A 22,641-nucleotide genomic window follows, 5' to 3' on the forward strand; every position below is an offset into this window, starting at 1 on the left:
AGAGCTGCTGAAGATCTGAGTGATGAATAGGGGGTTGGTACAGAGGACTCTACGGCAGAGTTACTACAGGTCCGTAGGATACAAGGACAGCTTGTGTCCAGTGACTCAAGTGAGAGAACATGGTGGGAGCAGATGCCGCAAGCCCTGAGCACAAGGGCTTGGGGCCGAGCAGCTAAGAAGAACCTAAGTCTTCCCATAGCACGATGTGTTTGCGTATGAACGTGTTTCAGATTCCCACAAAGGACCGACATTCTTCCATCTTCCAGCATCTGCTGCAAGCTTTAGAGTAAGCGATGCTGGCAGCTCTGAGTAGAGATCCGAGGGCATAGGGCTCCCACAGAGGAAAATATCAAACCTGCCCTTCACAGAATCACAGAATCACAGAATCGTTTAGGTTGGAAGGGACCTCTGGAGATCATCTAGTCCAACCTCCCTGTTCAAGCAGGGTCACCTAGAGCATATTGCCCAGGATCACATCCAGACGGGTTTTGAATATCTCCAGCGAAGGAGACTTCCTCCTACTCTGGGCCAAATGTTTAATCTAAGGAAAGCCAGAGACATTTATCCCAGTACCACAGCTGAGTTTCCAGCAGCAGCCAGTGGTTCTGCTGTTCCTTGGCATCAGAAAGAGATTCAGGATGGGCAGGAGCATTAAGTCTTTGTCCTTCACAAGACGTGGGAAAAGGAGCACAGGGGAGACCAGCTTTAGGGCTTTCTTGCTCAAAACAAGGATACACCACTCCAGTAGCACGATATAACGAATGCTATGGTTGGGAGCTGTTGCTATGGTGAGAGGAATAATATTTAAGCACCAACTGTTTATAAATATGAAATCCCTACAAAGTTTTCTAAAATTAGATTAAGGGGGCTAGGATTGTCATGATATTATAAAAGAGTTGAGAAATACTGGTATTTCTGGATATGCAAGATCCGGGTACTCCTAAAACAGCAAATACAAGTCCAAATACCAAAAACCAAAAGCGACGGATTCTGCTGTGGTGCTTGTTGAGATTTAAAGGCAATCTGATAGCCCTGAATCCTTGCCGCAGCCTGGCACGCCTCAGAGAGTGGAAGCGATACCAGCATTTCCGGGCATTTTCCCCCCAACAAAATTGCAGCGAATGGATTTGGACTCTGCCGTTTCTCATAGCCCGCTTGCTACTGAGCTAAGTTGTTCCTGAGCTGCTTGTTAACATGCTGGTACTGTGAACCCTCAGTTACACTTTGCGAATTCTAGAGTTTGAGGTGAAGATTTGGAAATCTTGCAAACCTCAGGACGTTGTCAGGAGCTGGGTATTGCTCATATTAACATAAGAGGAACTGCTGTGATTCCCTATAATGCCCAGACAGCACCAAACATGTACAAAATGAAACAGGGCTACACAAAAATGAATACCCGTTGTAGCGTCTCCAGGATCATAAACTGCCTCTCATTGGAAGCTGCCATTTCAGAGGAGGTGCAGTAAGAGTGCTAAAAATGCAGTTCAGTTTGCAAGCGCCTGACAAAAGGGAAACATTCAAAGTTGCCAAAAGTAAATGCCCGACCTGCTTTAGTGGGGTCAGACAGAACCAGAAACTATGCAGAACACGACAATCCGACTGGAGCAGCCTCCCCAGCACCGACGCTCTCCTGCGTTTCATTTCCTGTGTCTCGTTCTACCTTCCCAGACGGTCAGGATGGCACCTTCTCGCCTGGTTTGCAATTACTATTGCGCTGCCAATTATGTTTTTGGTCTCTTCTGGTGGCGGTGAACCCTGGCTGTGGCAGAGCTGGGAGGATTCCTGGAGTTGGAGAACTCGGCCCCATGACAGTATTTTTTCCGATGAGCAAAGGCCACTTGAAAACAAATAAATACGGGCCACCATCACTACCAAAATCCAGCTAGGCCCAGGGAGGGGCTGGGTGCGCCCCTGCGCAGGGGCTCAGGGAAGGTGAGCCGCGGGGAGGGAGCCACCGCCCTGCCGGGCACCCCCGGAGCGGGGCAGCTTGGCCGAGCCCCAGGGGGAGCCGTGTGCTCCCCACAAACTCCCACGCCGGCGTGGCTGGCGTGGCAGGTCTCGGGGGCCCCCACTCACCCACCCCGCGGGAGGGTCTCCGCCCTCTCCTACTGGGTTGGCTCCCCTCCTGCCTGGGGAGGGAGAAATAAATAAATAAGGAGTTTTCGGCTCAGAAAGCCAGGAGCTCCTCCGCGAACGGGCAGCCCGGAGGCTGCGCTGCGGGATGCGCGGGCGGGCGAGCAGCACCGCGGGGCGGCGCGGAGCGTGAGCGGGGCGGGAGGCGGCGGGGTGGGGAGCCGTGCGCGGCCGGCGGGCGCTGCGCTGCGCTGCGCTGCGCGGGGAGGCGGCGGGAAGAAGGCGGGACGGAGGGAGGGGAGAGCGGGCGCGGCCCCCTCCCCTCGGCTCGCCTCGCCTCCGCCGCCGTCCCCTGCGCTGGCCGCCGGCGCGGAGCGGCGCGGCGCGGCGCGGCCCGAGGGGCGTGGAGAGGCGGCCCCGCGCCCGGCGCGGCGGCTCCGCGCGGCCGGGCCGGGCCGGGCCGGGCAGGAGCGGAGCGGAGCCCGCGGCTGCCGGGAGCCCCCGCGGGGCGCTGCGCGCTGACCTCCGCCGCCGCCGCGCCAGGCGCCCCCGCCCCCCGCGGCCGCGGCGGGGGGGTCCCACCGGGGGTGCGGGGGGCCCCGCCGCCGCCGCCGCTGCGCCCCGGTTCCGCCAGGTAAGGGGCGGCCGGCGGGACGCGGGTGCGAGGGGCTGGCCGGGGCGCCCGTCGGCTTGCGGGGTGCGGAGCGGTGCGGAGCGGTGCGGGGGAGCGGCCGCGCCGCAGCGGCAGCAGCGCGGTCGGAGGGGCCGGGGCGCGGGGCAGCGCGGAGCCCGCACCCCTGGGCCAGCCGCGGGGTGGGCCGCCCGCCCGCTTGCTCTCCTCTCCTCTCCTCTCCTCATGACCCTGTCCGTGCCACAAACTTTCCAAGGGTGTGAAAAATCACCTGGAGTATTGCTTAGATGGCAGGGGATTTTTTTTTTTTTTCCTGTTGTTTCCCCAGGCGCGCTGGACCGGCCGCGCTCTGGATGGGGTCCCCGTCCCAGGCTGCGAGCTCGCTGAAAGTTCGTGTTTGGGGTCGCTTTGTGGGGCGGGGGAGAATAGCAAACCTGTCATCAAAAGACTTGGTGGTGGAAATGAGCTGCGAGGAAACTTGGGCTGTTTCGCGAGGGAACCCTGCTGCCTGGAACAACTGAGTAAGTCCCAAATGGCAGAAGGGAGGCTGGAGGGCCCTGCCCTCTTACAAGGCTGTGTGTGAGCCGTGTGAGCTAGATCATATACCGAGGCATTTGCTGTCAGACTTCATAGCGGTCTGATAAACCTGCCACGAGGATGTAGGCAGGCGTTATTAGAAGACCTCTTAGAGTAGGTTGGAGCACGCTATAGCAAGGAGCAGTCCTATGAACAAGCTGAGCGGTTGAAGGTTTGAGCTCCAGACACAGCCGTATACTCGGTACTTGGCAAAGAGGGTGTTTTGAGGTGGTGAATGAGTGCGTTCATCAAAAAAGAGCCTTCGAGCTCCTGCCAGAGGAGCTCTTCATGAGAGAGTGAGCATGCACAAACAGACTGGTGGATGGCTCAGAGGAAGATGGAGATCACAAGAAATTGTATCAGGCTTATCCAGGCAGTCACATCCTCAGAAAGGCAGATGCAGTTCAGCAGATGAGGGATAAACAGACACAGGTGGATGCTGCGATAAGAAAACTTGGGGATTGGCTGGGGTTGGCATTAGTTGCCAGCAATTAATTAACTCAAAACGCGTATGCTGAGTGCAACTAGGAAATAAACAAAATCCCAGTTGAAACCCCTGTGATAATTTCAGTGTTGGCCAAAGTAGGCAGCAGTCGGCCAGTTGCATCATTCGTTGCAAAGGATCCTGTAGTCCCACCGAAATGCAGACAGGGATGGACAGAGATGGGGGAATGGGGGACAGGTTAGGAGTGGTCTGAGGACTGGTGTCCAATGCCTTATCTTTACAAAAGTGCCATGGGAGGGGATACGCATGGAGGGCAGACCAGATCTGGGTCTTTGCGGTCATACTTCATGAAGCACCTCCATTCAGCGTACAATGTGGCGCTCACCCGAGGAAGGTGGTGGGCACGTGTCCCCTGCTGGGATTTGAACCTGTGACCATAGGGCAGCTCTATCGCTATGTGGCTAAAGAAGAGGCAAGGCTGAAGCCTCGCTCCCACCCCTGTTCGTGGGCCTCGCTCGTGGGCGCGACCGCCCCTGCTCCCAGGTCCCTTGCAGTTCCCAAAGCGGGTACTGCTTCGGTGAGGGGGAAAGGGGACCGCTCCTTGCGCGGCTGGCGCGGCGTGGTGGCGGAGGAGGCAGCGCAGCTGGGAGGAGGCAGCCGCTGGGAGCCCTGGGGCTCAGGGCGTGCGCTGGGGGTCTCGGTCCGGAGGCGGGCGAGGGGGCTGTCGGCGATGAGGCGGGCTGGGCATCGGTCCCCCGTGCTGCAGTGAGCGACCCTCGTGCCAGGAGAAGGGTTGGGGCTCCTGACTCCTGGTGTGGGGTTCACCTCCCGGGCGCGCGGGCGCCTCCGCGCACCTGCCCGCCGACACGCGTGTGGGTACCTGCGTCCCGCTCCCCGTGCCGATCCGCCCGTCCTCCTCCGGCTCCGACACCCCCGAAGCCTCCCCGGGGGTCTGCTGCTGGCGGTCGTGTTTCGAGCCGGTCCCAAAGTCCTGAGTCACTGCGCGGTTTCCATGGAAACCGGCTTGCTCACCGCCGCCGTGGGTTTTAGGGGTAGAGGGTGCCCGCAGCTGGACTAGGGCAGCCGTGGGGGCAGCGCGGTCGGGCCGGGTACCTGCGTGTCCTCCAGCCCTCTCCCGGGCTGAAGCCTCCCCCCCTCCTTCCTGCTGCGGCTGGAGGCCGCCCGAGGAGTTTCCCAGAGGTGGCGAGGGGGTCGGCAGGGATGGGGGTGGCCTGCAAGGCAGCTGGAAAGGGCGGCTTGTTTCGACTGTGCTTTCAAAGAGCCTCGGAAAAGCACCCGCGCAGCAACAACGCTACCGGTCGGGGCACGGGTCCCTTCCTAAAACGGCCCTGGCGGCAGAGGTGCCCAAACGCAGCCCCCGCCGGGGAGGAGCAAGGCAGCTGCCTGGCAATGCCACGTAACCTCTGAGCCAGGAGACGACGAAAAACCTCCTCTGCGCTGCCCTGCGGAGCACCCTGGCTTTCGGAGGGGGCACTACCTGGGACTCGCGCCAAACCCTGCAGCAGCCTGGCCAGGTCCAACCTGCCTCGTGCCTTAGCTCAGCTGTGGTCGCAGCCTCAAGCGCTGCGATCCCGTTACGCAGCTAAAAAAGCAGGTCATTCCCATCCGATCTGGGAAGACGGTCCCTAAAGCGAGAGTCCTGCGTTCAGCATCTCCTCCTGGACCGCCGCTTTGCTGCGGCTGGCCAGCCACGCTCACCGCTCTCCGCGCGGGTGACTCACGGATGCCATTCAGCTTAATTCATTGCCTCCAGTCTCCCCAGCGCTCCCGGGCTGTCTTGCTGGCTTCGTGCCTGCTCGTCCTCCCCGGAGCAGTGCAGGGGCTCGGGGGAGGAGGAGGAGGAGGGCAGGTGATTATGCACCCGCTGCTGCTTCGTGCGTGTGTGGTGGGGGAGGCTGTATTGCTGTCCTGTCCTGTCCCTCCTCTCTGCTCGAGGCTGTGAGAAGCTGGGCAGGGGGAGAGGAAAGGCTCAGCACCTTCCTTTTCATGCAGCGCTCCTGCCCCGGTGCCAGGCTCAGGCCAGCCTCCTGCAACGCTCAGAGCCAGTTGCCGGATGCTGTGCATCCCTCATGGTCCTGCAGCTGGACAGCGCTGTGGGAAAGGCGGGGAGTGCAGTGACCAGAGGGGGTTGGGGCAGTGGCGAGGGCCCCTGGGCAGTGCAAAAGGAGCTACGTGCTTGCCTGCTGGAGCCCATGCACACAATATTTGCGCATTATGCCCTGCGCTAGAGAAGGGTGCTTGGCTGCATGACAGACAAATCCCTGGGTGGGGGCAGGTTGTGCGCCTGACGTGTCACAGCACCCATAAGCTGACACTGCTGTCACAGCACTGCACAGCTGATGGGGGATGCTGGAGCAGCCAGAGCCACGCAGCGCAGGGACGGCAGGGCAAGCCCGCAGTCCCAACACGCGCTCAGGCAGGCCGGCGTGTGCTGTGGCCCTGGGCCCAGTCTGCCAGGTGTGCTGGGACCCCAAGCTGGCAGTGTGGACAGCAGGCACATTCGAAGTTGCAAACATGCTCCCCTCCCCAACGTCTCTTGTCCCACACGGCCTGTCCTAACTCCAGCAAGCCCCCAGCAGGATCATGAGCTGGAAGGTATGAGTTACTTTCCCCTCTTGCGCTGGCTCTCCTCGTCCTAGCCCCGTTAGCTTGGAGAGGACTTACTGGACTCAGCACCAGTCCTTTGGCTGCATTGGGTCATCATCTTTGGCAGAGCTGAGCTGGAGATAGAGCAGAGGGAGATTTTTGGCTTGAAATACCCTATAGCATGGAGACATGACCCGAGGCCAATGTTTCAGATGACTCCCACAGTGTTGGGCTGTGTGGCCGAAAGAGCGAATGCCTCACACGGGACTTTTTAAACACAGGCTACAGCCTCACGTGGACACAGCCCACGTTCCAGCTGCTGCTCTGGAAGGTTGGCCCCTGATATCAGTGCCTGAATAGGAATAGGCCCATTTAAGAGGAAGGTCCCCCCAGGGCAGGGATGGGAGAATAAGCTGCATCCCTGCTGTGCACGCATGTGCAAGACACCCTCCTGAAGTACGTTCACTGCAAACACGTAGTTCAGCAAGCCTGATCCGGATCACGCGGATCCACACACACCTCTTCCTTTTCAGGTGTTTTATACCCGCTTGGCTGCAGGCACTGCATTTGTCCAAAAGAGGAGCCATGGAGAGCATGAGTGGAAATGATATTAAGTCTTTCCAGCAGTTCCCTGGTGCCCACGAGCTTGCACTTTCTCAAACAGCAGTGCCCCAGGGAAGGAGAGGGCATGGCCGTGGTCCTGCCAGCCTGCTCAGGGAGCAGCCTGTCCCCAGCCCTTCCAGCTGGTCAGCACAAGCCCATCTCAGCATAAGCCACTGCCCAGGCCCACCCTGGTCCTCACGGTTTGCTGTGATCCGGCTAGGTGCATGTGGAGGGAGGCGGCCCTTCCCGGGACAGCGGTGGGTCTGCAGGCAAGGAGAGGGTCTCACAATTGACATCTTGGCCAGACAAGGAGCCTCAGTGGTGCAGGTGGTGAAAAATGTGCAGAGTGCCCAGGCTGCAAGCCACCCTGCATCAGGGGCTGCTCTGAGCCATGCTGAGCACAACTGCATCTCCAGTGCCACAGGCAGCGATGGGAGGAGGCAGCCAAACCAGCTTGCAGCCAAAAGGAGTTTCCCATTGCCCTTAAGGGTCACAAATGAGACATCAGGGAGGGAACCCTTCCCCCAAAAGCTGGCCCCTCTCTGGCTGCAGCACAGCGAGACAGGCAGGGCACACGCAAGGGGCGATGGCAGGCAGCTGAGGCTGAAATTGGACTGCAGTTTTGCATCTGCTCTCTCGGGGGGGGGGGGGGGGATCAAATCTCCACTTCTCCCCTTGCAGTCTGATGCATTGCAAAAGGGAGAGGCTCTGGGGTAGACAGAGAACCTGAAAACACTTGCAGCCAGTGATTTGGCAAGAGTTGGGATCAAGGAGGCACCCATTCTCCGGTCTCCTTTTGTAGGGGAGCCAGCAGCAGGTATCTGCCACATCCCAGGACCGTCGGAGTCATGTCTTCTCCCATGTCCATCAGCAGCACAGCGAAAAATAAAAGTTGAGAGCTTCTGTGAAGGGTGCAGTTTGGCTGGCCGTCACTAGAGAGCAGGAAAGAGTTCCCACTTTGCAACTTCCACCTCCAAAATAGCACAGTCTGGAGCCTCCCGGGCAAGGAGCAAAGAGATGCCAGCAGGGACCCTCCTGTCTGTGTGTCCTGTGCCTGTGAACGGCGAGCCTTGGGGGCTGAACAGCAGGCCGACAAGTGCAAGGAAGGAGGGAAGAGCTTGGAGAGTCTTAGGAGACCTGGGAAAACAAGCAAATAAACCCTGGAAAAAGTGCTGGCTTGACACTTGCTGGCGCTTTTTCCAAGGCACGTAATATCCCATGTGGACCCTGGGGCCAGGTCTCGCCTCTGCAGCGTGAGTAACCTCCAGACAGGACTAGGAGCAGCAAGAGTCAAATGTCTGACTTCTGTCCCCTTCACACATGCCCCTTCGCTGGCAGGCAGCAGCTCAGGAGAAGCATTGGTACAAGTCTAGAACTGATTAAAAACACCCGATCAGGACTGGTTTGGCCTGGCAACAGCTCAGTGTGGACAAGGCAAAGCCCTCGTCTCGCTGTGCCAGCACTGTGTCTCGGCCCTGTCTTGCAGGGGCGAGAGGGGAAGAGAGGTCAAGTCTGAGACCTCGGAGCAGCCTCGTCCTCTCTGCTGATACAGTGGGGAGGATGGAGCAGTGCTCCTCAGCCTGCTTGTAGCCCCCAAATTCTTTCACCAAGCAGCTGCTACAGCCCACCATGTGACTCCCCCCTCCCTCAAATACACAAATGCTGTGATAGGTGGCAGGAGGGATGCCTGCAGAGCCCCCCCAGTTTGGCTCCTGCTCCGAATCAGAGGGTGAAGAAAGCCCCCTCCCAGCGAGAGGTCCGTGGAGCCTAGTAGCTCACAAAGCCAGACCCATGTGCCTGTGCTCCTGAGGAGGAGCTGGGAGCAAATGGTAAATCATGAAAAAAGGCAGGCCCTTTTCAACTTACCTGCAGGTCAGAGCAGCCCTCCCTGCTCCTGGTGTCACTCTGAGCGACAAGGTCTCTCCCGAGAGCTGGGCGCATTGAAGAGATGGGTACGTCACGCTGTGCCAGCTGCTACAGCCTCTCTGGGGAAAAAGCACCAGGAACTCTGTGCTTTGCCAGGCCTGTCAGGAATTTCAATATCCTAAAGCCCCTGAAGCTCTAGGCTTGAACAGACTCTGCATACGAAAGCCATCCCTGGCCCATGTGCCTCCTGCTCAGCGGCAGCTCTGGCAATCCCACCCTGCCGCCCTCCGTTGCCCCGGAGCAGCCAGCATGCCAGAGGGGCAAGCGGGTGCCTGGGAGCTCACTGCTAGCTCGAGGAGAGCTTGAAGCTTTTCTTGGGGACATGCAGCAAGCGAGAGGCGTGAGGAAGAGGAAGCAACCGTGAATACAGCACCAAGGTGGCTAGCGGGGCAGAGACAAGCTGGGGACAGAGGTGACCACACACAGGTCCTCAGGGTACCTAACGCACATGATGACCTGCAGCAACACAAGAGCCACACAGCCCAGTGCGTGCTTCCCCCACGCACATGCACACACTCCTCCACACCACCTCGCTTCCCCGGGCACCGCCAGGGCCCCTGCGGGCACACGAGCCAGCTTTGCGGCCTCGCAGGGAGGCCTGGGACCCATTGCAGCTCTCGTGGGGAGGCAGTGCTGCAGGGCCCCTACGTAAGCAAACTCAGTGGAGAGCCTGTGCAGGGCAGAAACCTCCCTCTCAAGCAGCTTCTGTGAACGAGGGCTCTACAGAGGACTTTTAAATAGCGACGCACTACTGCGGGTATGCACGCTGCTGATGCTCTCCCAGCACAGCGGAGGTGCTTCTTGTCTTCCTGCCCGCGAGTGCCCCATCTGAGTGCCCCACTCGCTTACCTCTCCCCTTGCCTGTGCACAGGCAGCAGAGGGGCAGAGGTCAGCATCACTAGTTTAAAGTTAGCCTGCATGGCTACGGCCTTGCTCTTCCCTGTAGCTGTCTCTGTCTCTGGTTTCCAGACCCTGGCTCCCCCAGGCTTTCTTCCCCAAACACCGATGCTCTTTCTCGAGGCGAGCTCGCATCCTCCCATGCTCTGCCTGCTCCTCTGCAATGACCTCCCAGGCAGCATCTCCCAGCCAAAACTTTTGGGCATTACCTGGCAGCCGCAGACGAGGGGGTCACTGAGGAGCACGTGGTGCAGCCTTTGAGCTGCCACTGCCTCGCAGTCATGTAGGGAGCTTCTTCTCCAGTCTGGCTGCAGAAGGGGCACAGAGGCTCTCATTGCATTTTCCAGTTATCCAGGGCCGTGAATGGTGGTCATCTTCTGCAAATGCTGGTATTTGGTTGCTTCCCCCTATGCGCATTGTGGTCTGTATGAGCCTGGACTCCTGCTTCTGTGAACAAACAAATCCCCCCAGTGCAAAGCCACAGGCAGCAGAGGAAGAGGCTCATCAGGGACATGGAGTGAAATCCTTGCTGAGGGTTTTGAGACAAGTTATGAGTCTCTCCATCCTGGCCCAAATGCCAGTTTCTGGAATACATAAGTGTTCTGGGATTTTATTCCCCATAGATGAGGGACTTTGACCTAGGAAAGTAAGATTCCCCCTCTCCTTGGTCATGCCTGTTTTGGAGCCCAGAGGAACACAAGGCCCACCACTTTGTACCAGAGGAGGTGCCATCATCCCTCTGAGGAACCGCTGCTGCTGACAGAGGATGGAGGAGATGCAGTTTCTGATGCCTTCCTGTTTGTAGTATTGCCCCTCCTCTGCCTTCCCCCCGTGCTCAGCTGTGTGGGGGACCAGCACCCGCAGCTGAGCCATGCCCAGCCACACCACCCAGGTCAGTGCTTAGGGCAGCTGGGGCTGGCAGCTGGGACATAGCTCTGGCTCTGGCTGCAGAGCTCAGGCTGGTCCATGTCCCTGAACGCTCATTTACTGAGCTGGCCTGGCCCATGGACTCCTTAGCAGAGATGTTTGCAGCTCTAGGAGAGCCATCACCCCTCTCCCCTTGAGCAGACACTCCTTGGCTCAGACAGGCTATGCCTCACACTGCCAGCTGGCCAGAAACGATGGGAGCGCCTCTCCAGGCAGTGTTTGGCAGGATCCCCTGCCCTCATCTTCCCACGACTCCTGGACTGGGTGTAAAAGGCACTGATTGATGGGGTGACAAATGGCTCACAGGGCAGCTGGGGAGGAGTTTGCGCAGCAGCTGGATGGAGGCACATGCACAGCGTGACTATTAGGCTCTAATCCCCCACTGCCAGGGCCACAGGGCATGGGGTGAGCTGTGAGGCACGCGACCTCCATATGCCCCCAGCTTGGAAGGAAGCAGTCCCTGGGGCTGATGTCCTGCCTGGAAACGTGCCTCCAGGTTGGCCATCTTGTTGCTGATCCCCCTTTCTGCTGAAATAAGGCTGTGCAGTGCATGCTGGGGATCCACACGATGATGACTGATATGCATGCGGCATGGGAGGGCATTTGCTGGTGCACTCGGTACTAGGAATACTTGGGTCCTCCCTGGAGTTCCTTGCTCAGCCTGTGACTTCTCTGTTGGGTTGCAGACACCAAGACGACCTGTGAAGAGGCCCTATGAAGGTGACCAGCCATGCAATGTTCCTGGAAGGCTGTCCTCCTACTAGCCTTGGCATCCATTGCGATCCAGTACACGGCAATCCGAACCTTCACCGCCAAGTCCTTTCACAGCTGCCCCATCGCCAACCCTGTGAACTGCAGTCTGAGCCCGGACGCTGATGCAGCTGACAGGCTATGTGACGAGAGCCCCACTTTTGCATATAACCTCTCCAGGAAGACGCACGTCCTCATCCTCGCCACCACCCGCAGCGGCTCCTCATTTGTTGGACAGCTGTTCAACCAGCACTTTGACGTCTTCTATTTATTCGAGCCCCTCTACCATGTCCAGTACACGCTGATCCCAAAGCTGACCCAGAGTAAGAGTACTACAGACAGGCGGGTCATGCTGGGTGCCAGCCGAGACTTGCTGAGGAGCCTGTACGACTGCGACCTCTACTTCCTGGAGAACTACATCAAACCCCAGCCTGTCAACCACACAACCGACCGGCTCTTCCGCAGAGGAGCCAGCAAGGCGCTGTGCTCACCGCCCGTCTGTGAGTCCCTGGGAGCCATCGATCTCCACCTGGAGGAAGGAGACTGCGTGAAGAAGTGTGGTACCTTGAACCTGACACTGGCCACCGAGTCCTGCAGAGAACATGGGCACGTGGCCATCAAAACCGTGCGGGTGCCTGAGGTCAGCGACCTCCGGGCCCTGGTGGAGGACCCGAGGCTGAACTTGAAGGTCATCCAGCTGGTGAGGGACCCCCGGGGAATCCTGGCATCCCGGAGTGAGACTTTCCGGGACACCTACCGGCTCTGGAGGATCTGGGATGGCACTGGCAGGAAGCCATACAACCTGGATGTGACCCAGCTCACCACAGTGTGCGAGGACTTCTGGAACTCTGTTTCCACTGGCCTGAACCGGCCACCATGGCTCAAAGGCAAATACATGCTGGTGAGGTATGAAGACCTGGCCAGGAACCCCATGAAAAAGACTGAGGAGATTTACGATTTCCTGGGCATCCCCATGGACAGCAATGTCGAGCGCTGGATACAGAACAACACCCGAGGAGACAGGTCCTCGTCCAAACACAAGTACGGGACAGTGCGAAACTCAGCGGCAACAGCAGAGAAGTGGCGTTTCCGGCTGTCCTACGAGATCGTGGCATTCACCCAGCGCGCCTGCCAGCAGGTGCTGGCGCAGCTCGGCTACAAAACGGCCAGCTCCGAGGAGGAGCTGAAAAACCTTTCCATCAGCCTGGTGGAAGAGAGAGACTTCCTACCCTTCTCGTAGTGCAGCCCTGGGGTCGCAGGCCCTATTTTTGATACGGACTGTTTCTAACTGTTGCCTTATTTTGTTTTCTTTTGATTTGTTTCCGCTCCGCCCCTTTCTCTCTTTTGTCTTTTCCTCTCCAAAATTTGCACTAAATCGTGAGCGGGAATCTCTGAACAGAGTCCAGGGGAAGTGGTTGCCACCTCTCACAACACGTTTCGGACGCAAGAAGAACCGGGTCTCTCCAAGCAAGAGCTAGAACTGTGGATGGGTAACAATGTTTACAAAACACACACAAAATGTCATAGACAACCGTCAAGCTTTCCAAACCGAAGGGTACCTGGGGTACTGTACTTTTGCACTGTTTACTTTTACAATGTAAGAGGTAAATATAAATATAATTTATGAATGGTGTTGTCCCCTCCAGAATAACTCCCCTTGTCCCCCAATGAGCAAGTTATATTGGTAGCTGAATGTGGAACAACCTCCTTGTTTTCAATCTCAGTTCAATATGTGTGTTTGTTTAAGTCATGTTATTGGGCTGGGCAGTTGGTCAGTTGCTGATACTTGGTTGTTTGGTAACACCTGTGATATTTCTTTGTGCCAAAAAAAAAAAAAACCACAAAAAGGAAGAAAAAAAGTGATTGGGCAGTTTGGTAAAAACCCAACACATTTAATGCTTTATTTCTGTGTTTTCTGTAAATAAAAGAGTGCAATAAAACTGACCTGGGGGGTGAAATTCAACTGAAAGACCTCAGTAATTACAACTGGAGTGGATGCACCAACAGGCAAAAATTAGTCTTTCCAGATATAGCTGTCCCCTACAGTGTGCAGGAGTGGGACAGCGCAAAGCTGTCAGGGAGAGCTAGCACAACAACCCCCTTGGCATGTGCATGTTTGCATCTGAAGTGTGTAAAAATGCAAGTAGTTAAGCCAAAAGTGAGAACCTGTGGTTATTTACAGAGCTGAGAGCTTGCTGGCCTGTGTGGCAGCAGGGGGCTCATGGAAACACTTGGCAGCAGAGCGCTCCACTATCAGCATCACAAGCCCAGCCCCATCAGCCCGCCCCAGTCATTGCTTCTGCTAGCCTTAAGTCTAACACTGTTGACACAAGCGCTAGCGTGGCTCTGCCCTGGAAGACCAGAGAACAGTGCTCAAGTTCAGGTCATAAAACTGCCAAAATAAGAACAACAAGAAAGATGGCACTGCAACTGCATTTGTTGCACTTTGCTAGCCTCCTGCTCCCGGCCGAGCCGGGTCCTTGCATGCCAGGCACCTTGCACACACACAGAGCAGGAGCTGGCCACTGCCTCGCAGGGGCTGCGAGCTAAACAAGGCAACAAGCAGCAGGAATGGGAGGCATGGAAAGCTGAAGCATCTCAGCAGAGGACCGAGGGCCAGGCACAAAGCTTCATCAGTCTCTGTCTGCTCCTTACCTGCAGAAACAACTGGCCAACTTCTCCAACCCAAGAGGGCACATACAAAACCCTCCAAACGGCCCGGTCCTTGAGGCGCATCCCACAGAAGGGCAGTGGCTGCCCAGCAATTTCACAGCTCTGTTGCCCCAGAGCCAGGCAGGATGGGGACCCAGAGAAAGCTCCAGAGAGGCCAGATGTAACTAGTCTGCATCCTCCCCAGCCCTCAGCAGTCCCTGGGGTAGCACAGACCCCCTCTCTCATCACTGGGGTTTCTGAGCCTCCTACCTAGGGTGAGTTTCCTCACTGAAAGCTTCTTCCAAGGGCTACTGCCCACTGGCTCCCAGCCCAAGATCCTACCTGGGAGAGGGGCTGGGGCACTGCAGTAACACGCAGGAGTTGGTGCAAGCAGCTGGCACACCCAGCGCCTGCTGAGGCAGGGAAGGCTGTAGCTGCAGGCAATTCTCTAGCAGCCTGTTCCCCCTCTCAAAACCTTTGGAGGGGCAGGTGCTGCTGCTACACATCAGCTTGTTAGTGGCATCTGGCAAACTAGCTTAACTTTGTAAACCTGCTCTGGCTGGGCAGGGTGGGGAAAAAGGTCAGTGAAGGCAATGAATTTGATGGCCCCTTCTCACAGTTAACTGGCAGGTGTGGGGTGGTTACACCTGCTAAATCTGCCGTGCTGTCTGCTGGGGAGGCAGCGCACACGTGCTCCAGGCTGAGCACTGCCTTCATCTACCTCCCTGAGGCCTCGCAGAGGGCCTCGGCCCAGCTTCGCGAGAACCTGGCTGCTACAGCCGCCTTCGTTGGGGCCGGGCACAGCAGCAGTCGCTCTCATGCTACCCAGAGATACAGCAACAAGCACCTTCCCTGCCACCAAACCTGCTCCTGCTTACTTGGCTCTCAAGAGGGTTGCAGCTGAGCCCTGTGGTCCCTGGGCCGTCTCTCCTAGAGAGGACGGTGGCGAGCCGGGCTCTGCAGCCCCCGATGAGCCCTTGATGTCGGCACGACGTGTGGGGCCAGCCAGGCCGAGCACTGCAGGGTGAGCAACAGAGGTGTTGGGAGCTAGCCTCAGTGCGCTGCACGTTACTCTTAGGAAGCAGCTGGCAGTAAAATACCAGCTAAATAAATGGCTTGATTGCCCTATTATTAGTTACTAAATTAATCCTTTTGTCAGCACTTAACAAATGCTGAGCTGTTGGCTCGTGGCCTTACCCCAGTAAAAGGGACGCAGGCAGAAACCTCCCTGCCAGGCCTGCCGCGCTGCGTGCGCAGGGCAGCGCTGGGGCAGGCTACGGAGGGGGCTATCGCCGGTTCTGAGCAGCTCCTCACCCGCCACCTCCAGCCTGAGCCCGCAGCCTGGGTAAAATGACATTCCTCACGTTCCCCCTGTGCTACATCGCTGATTCTCACTGAAAGGCCAACCTGCTGGTTCCCAGGAACTTGGGCAGCTCTCCTGCGAGGTGGGAAGCAGCGCCTGTGAGAAAGGCCCTGGGGAGTCAGTGAGCCCGGTAGGGGTAGGCTTTTCTTCACTTCTTGAGCTGGGAAAAGTGGCTGTTATCCTAGCACATGCAAACCTGCATGAAAAGCCAGCAGCCGTAAAGGCAAAATTTCCCACCTTCAGATGCTGACATCCCACTTTGGGGGTCTAGGCCAGCCTTCCTCTGGCCCAGAAGACCTCACACACAATGGTCTTTAAAACAAAGCAAGGAAAGGAGTTTAAGTCTTATCCAAATTGTTCTTACCATTTCAATCAGTAAATACGCTTGCAGCAAAACAGCTTTCGAATCGTGGTTGAAAGCCATGTCCTAGTTTAAGCAGGGACTGAGATGCAGCCCTGCTTGGTGCTTCATTTAGAGCCCTTAGGGGAGAGATCTGATTTCCCATGGAATCTCTAACATCTTTGTTCAGCTGCATTTCCTCTGCTCATTTTCCCCCACTGGAAACAAGAACGAGAAAACAAAGGTTTTTATCCTCAAATTTTACTGTAATTAAAATACAGAGATGCAGAATATTCCCAGAAACACACTGCAAAACAAACCAAGCAAACAAATTCAGTAAGAAACCGATTACAGACAATGAAATGATGAAGAACAAAAGTGTTCTCTGGAGCCCAGCACCGTGCACAGGACTGTGTGGCCACAGTGACAGCTCAGGGTTTCCAAAGGGCTCTTAGGCTCACGCAGAAGCAGAGATGGGCCTCGGCATCCTGTCCCAGCAGCTCTGTGGCTCTCTCCATCCATCTCCACATTTAGACTCCATCTGGTATTTTTACAAGAATGGCTTTGCAATGGAGACACAGAAATGACCCACCCACAGGAACAAGAGCCAACAAGGAAATCCAGATGAAAATAAATGGGTTAAGTTTTTCCACACACAAAACACAACTGGAAAAAGGGGTGGAAGACGTGCACTTCTCTCACAGCCAAGGGAGCTGCAGGAGCAGAGTCACCCTCTCTGCCCTCCCAGCCATAATGAAGGTCTCAATAAGAGCTTTGGAGAGCTCAATCTGGGGGGCAAGACAAAAAGCTAAGAAAAGTAAGTAAATGATAATGAGATGAGCAAAGGAAAAAGGAAGGAAAGGAAGTGCCTGTGGGTTCTCCTCTCAGCTGCCTTGGGGCATGGGGATCTCCAGCTGGGGCAGGGCCCAGAGCTGCTTGAAGGCCACATCCCAGTCCCCCGACAGGAGGAGAATCTAGCACATGGCAAAAGCCTGGGTGAGGCATAAGCAGGGAGCTGATCTGTTCTATGGACTGTCCATTGGGCATCCTGAGCTAGCTACATGGAAACACCTAGTATTTGTCACTACTACGGAAGCAGGACATCAGCCAGGAGTGGAACAACATACACCAAAACCTACATTCTTCTATTTTTTTTCCTAGGACAAATTCTGCCACATTCATCCCACAATTCAGAGCCTGCCCTAGTAAATAAACTCCCCTTCACACTCCTTTCCTTGCTCCCCTGCTTTTTCTTTCCCCTTCCTTCTGGCCACAGTCCCCTCACTTCCTCCTGTAACCAGTCTCACCTCACCTGCTTCCTATCACCAGAAAACTGGTGATCTTCCTCGCACTGGCTCCCTTCACTCCTCCATACCACCCATGACCCTCAGTCCCTCCCTCTACCTTTCTCCTGTGCCCTCCCATCAAGTATCTAGTAGGATTTCTGCCAAACATTGGTTTTGGCCCTCCCACCACAAAGGAGCTCTGGGAAAAGGGCTGCACCCGTGGCTGGGATGGATCCTGAGCTGGCTGAAGTGTCTGTAGTGAAGGAGGAGGAAAGATGGGGCATCTGTCAGGTACCAACAGCTTCCCTGCCCAGTCTAGATCCTATCATCCTGCAACCAGAGCTGTGAGGAAGCGCCTTTGTTCTTAAACTGGGAATACTGTCTTTCTTCTACTCTGCCACGGGAAGTGCAGAGAAAAGCAGCCTGGGGCCAGGTCGCCTGATCAACGAGATAGGCCCAGTTCTCCTACACAGACATACTTCCCAGAAGTCTTAAGAGTCCTACATATTTACATATTCCCATTTATCTGATAAGCAGTCTAAGGCCCTGGTTTTCAAGCAGATTTAATCCTCTATCCCCACCTGCTAGTTTGCCCTCTTTGAATAGTTATGGTCCAAGACATCTCCATTAGCTGTGCTCTAAGAATAGTGATCTAGGTTGCGAGTTCCCCTCACTCCTCTTCTTCCCTTCTCAGGGCCATCCCTCAAAGCCATGGCAGTTCCAGAACAACGGAGAGCTTTAGCCCATCTACAACAAGGACATACAGCGAGAGAAGCGAGAGAAGGAAAGAGCAGAAAGAAATATATGGGTAAACCTTAGGACCCATATGGCCTTCCTTAACGTGCCTTTATCACATTTGCCATGCCTGCTCTGCACACACAGTGCCTTGCAAACAACAGCTGGGGAAGGATCTACTGCCCAGAGCTCTTCCTCCACCAGACCAACTGGCAGCAAGAGCCTGTGTGTGATACTGGTCAGCCAAAAGCATGATGAGCTTCCCATCACCTGCCTAGGGGTGGCTGGAGAAGGAAAGCCACTTAGATACTATCTCCTCCTGTCTGTGGACTCAGGGAGGCAGTTAGGAAGAAGACTCCCTTCTGTCTCAATTGGTAGAAAACTGCATCTTCCTTTAGAGGCTTGCTGACTGCTTAGTTATGCACAAGCAGCTTTTAGTTTTGGGGTTAGAGACGGACTGAGAAGCAGGCTGTGATCTGGAATAAGAAATGAAATGCACTCAGGGAGAGCAGTGAACAGAGACCTGTGCAGCACAAACTGCCTTCCTGCTTTACAGGGGGGTCAGGACAAAGGAAGACCAGATGAGACTTCTTCAGGCCTTGCTAACTGCAATGAACATCCTAGCAAAGCGCAGACACACATCAAGGCCTGATCTTTCTGTGAAGCTGCTGCCTTCAGAGAAAAAAACCAACACATTTGGGTCAACTTGGCCTTCATGAGAACAGAAGAGATGAAGAGGGGAAACGCACACACATACCAAACGCTGTTTCCTCTTCAGAAAGAAAGATGTAGGTTCAGCCACTGTCACGCTATCAAGAGTAACATACTGTGGAGATCAGAAACTTCTTGCCACTGCAAACAGCAGGACCACTGCCCAGCAAGGAGTATGAAGAGAGACTAACACCAGTATGCCTAGCACAGGGACACACGCAATTTAAGTCAGGTCCAAAATGTGGATTTAATAAAGGTCAGAATCAAAACTGCCTCACAAGTCCAAGAACATAAGGTGGTTGGATTTTTTTTGTACTTGAATATTCCCTGATGTTTAAGTCCTAAGCATAACAGAACAGCCAGGAAGTGAAATGACCTCGAACAGGAAATGAAAACCAAGGAAATTGGCTTCAGCGTCCAAAAAATAGGGCAGAAAGTAAACAAAGAGCAAGGATGGGAGAAAGGAGATTTTTCACATTCCTTTGGTTTTAATAAACTACATTGTTCGGCAACACAGGGGAAAAAACATCCTCTAAAACATGATTGTTATTTGACCAGGTCCCTATATAAAAACTATATGCGGGAAGTGCCAAAGATGATTATACAAACTCCTCTGCAGCAGTGTCACAGTTTTGTTTACCTGGCTGAAAACATGCCTGTGGACTGACACACACACGCGCTAACACATATGCATATTTATAAAGTACAGCACAAACACTGCTTCACTTGCCTATGCATCCAACATCTAACAATCTAGGCTAATAACCTGCCAAAGCCAGGAAAGGCAGAGTTAATGTTGGAACCTGTGGCTTTCCTCATCCCAAGAATTACAGGGGACCTTGGAGAGGGAGAGTGAGTGAGTGTGTGTGAGTGTGAGATGCCACGTGACACCTTGAGCATCACGGGACAGGCTGATGATGGATACGACTCCCAGATGAACACAGGTGTTTGGGTTTCTGCGGCACTAAGAGTTTGGGCGGGCTATTTAGTGCAACATGGTCATTTAGAGGAGCTGGGTTGGAGCCCCTGGAGCAGCGTGTGGAGGAGGAGCAGCTGGTGCCAGGCCAAGGCTCACTGTCATTGGAGCATGCTCGCCCCCTCGGGGAAGTGTTCCCCCAAGCAGCTCAGCCCACTCACAGCCAGGCCACTGCTCCCAAGGGGCTAAGTCACAGGGAGAGCAATGCTCTCCACCTCCTGTCCCTGCCACCCTGGAGCAGAACTTAGGTGGCATTTGGTAACACACTTGCTCATGGTTACCAGCGACGTCTGCGGAGTGATAGTGTGGCCTGGAATCAGATTGCCCCTGTTGCAGATGGGGACACTGCAAGGACTCCAAGGGGTCAAGCCCAAGGGCACAGTTAGTCTCTGTGTGGCGGGGGCACCTCTCCCCTCTCACTGGTGAAGCACCACTACCTACTGCTGTAGTATTATAGTGGCCTGCCAGATGCCACTGTCAGCAATTTCCCCAAATGGGAATGTACAGCAGATTTCATCCTGCTGCCCCTCACCAAGGAAATCTGCCTGAGGGGGTTGATGGCTTTGTCATATGATACACTTGTGTGGCATCACACCAGGAGCTGCTCTGTTGGGTGTGAGGGTTCCTTCTCTGAAGGGTGAAATTCAACCAGGGAGTAAGTGACTGGGAGCAGCTTGTGGGATGGGCCCAGCAAAGAAAAGGTAAGAAAGAGGTGTGGGACAGGAGGGAGGCTTCCCCCTCTTCACAGAATCTCCCCTTTATGTCAGCTGGACTTTCTTCTAAAGTTCCCCCCAGGCAAACCCCAAACACGCCACCCGGAGCCAAGGTTAGGTGTGTTTTAAGGAGCTGTCTCCCCAGCTGAAGTTGAATTCAACTATATAAATCACACTTCAAGCCATGCATAATTCTTCCCCCTCCTCCCTTATCCCTCACCACCTCCAGGCAGATGGAGCCTCACACCCTCTCCCAACCCTCTGTGCTCCCAAGAGCAAAAAGGGAGGAAAGAAACTGCAAGACAGAGACAACTGCGCCTTTACAGCCCTCGGAGTAGAGATGGTTCCCAGTAGGTGATGGGAGTGAAAGGCATTGACAACAACTCTGTGAGCTCTGAGCCAGGCAGGCGGTGCTGAGCAGGCTGCAATCGGAGTCTGCTTGGGTGCTTTACCCTCCCTGAAGCAGCTGTTTCCAATTCAAAGAGGTGCTGTGTAGGGGGAGAGTATGGACAGGTTGATTTTTCAGAAGGGAGCTGCGTTGGGGATTAGTCAGCTTTGTCCTTCTTCTTTGCGGTGAAAGGGACTTTGCTGGCGACTGCACTGCCTACGGCTCCGACACCGCCGGTCACTGCCGAGACACTGCCCTTCACCAGTCCAACGCCAGCAGCGGGGACGCTGGTCACAGCTGTTTTGGTGAGCTCCAGGCTCTTGCTGCCCACCCAGGCAACTCCTCCCAGTGTGGCTCCCACAGCTCCCCGGGTGATACTGAACAAGCCGCCCGTCACTCTCCAGATCACCCCTGCCTGCTGCTGCGGATGGTCCTTGCTGGCATCTGCAGGGAAAGGAAAAAAGGGGAAAGAGTCAGAAGTGTTCTCCCCAGGCAGCTGTACCAGCCCTGAGGGGTTCTCCACCACCACAGCACATGCTCCAACGTGTGCAGTACCCTTTCAGCCCCAGTACCTTTTAGTGCCCGAAGGACGAACTACGGCAACGCCACACATATTGCATGCTAGAGGAGGACTTGGGAGGGTAGAGAGTGGGAGCAGAACCGCCCACATGACAGAGAAAGGAAGAAGGCAGCTCAAACTATCCCCAAACTCTCAAGTCTCAGTGCTGCAACTTAAAGCAAATCCCACTAATAAGAGACGTAATTCTCCTCCCCTGTGTGTTGACTAATGCCAGCATAGGAGGCACGAACTGCAGATAGCAAGAGCTGATGTCTGCCTGGCCTGCAGGTCCTCAGAAGCATCTGTGTCAAGGTAGGTCTGCGCAAATGTTAGATGAGGGACTGAGGCACAATACAGACCTATCTGCAGGAACTGTAATTTAGCTAGCACAGATAGTGAACCACAGTAAAGATACAGTGACATGGACTTCACCTCGGGTTGTACAAGGCCTCCAGAGATCTCAGCTACATACTTAATCGCCTTAGACTGTGCTTAAGTTGATACACTATGTCACTGTTGGTTTATCTGTGCCAACTGGATCAAGGCCAGCATGACATACCCACCCAAGCTGCCATCGCACCTACCCACAACAGTGCAGACATAACATTCACAACTTGCCAGTGCTTGGAAAAAGGCTCACTCTCAGCTGCTACTCACAGGACTCAAACCTGACAGCTCTGATGCCACTTTCCACACAATCCTCTCACCTTGCATCACCTGCCAATGCTGCATATAGGCAGCAAAGGAGGAGCTGTTCTTTTAGTGGGGTGAGATATTTTGCGTACTCTGACTTCTGATTCACCACCAGTTCCATACACGAGATGAGTTACTAACAATTGCAAAAATACAACAAAGCAATCCTGGCAGGAAAAAAAGCAAGCACCAGCTGGGAATACAGAAGCCCTGGAACAGCAGCATCCCTTCTAACACATTACCTACTCAGAAGAGAGCTTGCACAGTGCTAATGCGGCAGGAGGACTTTTGTTGGGATGTGTGCCCCACTTTCTGAGAAGTGGGGAAATGGCACAAGTGAAAGCGGCTTTCTGAGAGCCTGCATAACAACGTGGCATGGCGATGCCCCTGCAGAGAGCCCAGGCCTGGGGTCCTGTCAGCACCAGTCACTCCCTCGGAGCAAAGCACTGCTGAGGCTCCATCAGTGCCCTGAGAAATCAGCTGCTCTGCCCTGGGCTCTCCCGCGCTCACCCCTTCCCCAGAGCAGGTGCAGGAACAAGGTCAGGCATCTGTTACTGGGACGAAAGTGTGAGACACCCCAGCTGAAGCACTGCAACCCTGTTCCAGCGCCTGCCCAAGCTGGACTGCACGAATGGACTAACCACTAACCCAAACGAGCGAACAGGCTCAACACAGCTAATTGCAGACAGCCAAGAGTTGCTAGCTGAATGTACTCTTCTTAGATCTTTACAGGCCTTCTTTGACCCTCTCGGATTTACCATCCCCCCTTGCTCCCCCTTTCTCTACAGCT

The 22,641-nt window shown here is 55.3% G+C and overlaps 2 protein-coding genes across 3 annotated transcripts in view; one reads left to right on the forward strand and one right to left on the reverse strand.

The window, feature by feature from the left end:
* The first annotated feature begins 2,630 nt into the window (after window positions 1-2,630).
* Window positions 2,631-13,398, forward strand: CHST1 (carbohydrate sulfotransferase 1). 2 transcript variants are annotated; one of them, XM_068945870.1, is made up of 2 exons: window positions 2,631-2,707; window positions 11,372-13,398. In XM_068945870.1, exon 2 carries the CDS (start codon window positions 11,416-11,418, stop codon window positions 12,673-12,675), a length of 1,260 nt encoding a protein of 419 aa, XP_068801971.1. In that variant the 5' UTR covers window positions 2,631-2,707; window positions 11,372-11,415; the 3' UTR covers window positions 12,676-13,398. The 2 variants fall into 2 exon arrangements, with proteins under 2 accessions (XP_068801971.1, XP_068801972.1); XM_068945871.1 differs by lacking the exon at window positions 2,631-2,707 and adding an exon at window positions 3,048-3,225.
* Window positions 13,399-16,032: 2,634 nt separating this feature from the next.
* Window positions 16,033-22,641, reverse strand: part of LOC104150379 (transmembrane protein 263-like) — a 202,571-nt gene continuing 195,962 nt past the window's right edge. Inside the window, exon 3 of the mRNA XM_068945875.1 lies at window positions 16,033-21,043. Coding sequence (XP_068801976.1) covers window positions 20,757-21,043 — 287 coding nt within the window. The 3' untranslated portion in view covers window positions 16,033-20,756. The remainder of the gene's footprint in view (window positions 21,044-22,641) is intronic.

This window comes from Struthio camelus, chromosome 5 (assembly GCF_040807025.1).
Source record: "Struthio camelus isolate bStrCam1 chromosome 5, bStrCam1.hap1, whole genome shotgun sequence".
Classification (NCBI taxonomy): domain Eukaryota; kingdom Metazoa; phylum Chordata; class Aves; order Struthioniformes; family Struthionidae; genus Struthio; species Struthio camelus.

Coding starts and splice junctions, on each gene's coding strand:
- CHST1 (XM_068945870.1), top strand. CDS start 11,416: ATGCAATGTTCCTGGAAGGCTGTCCTCCTACTAGCCTTGGCATCCATT.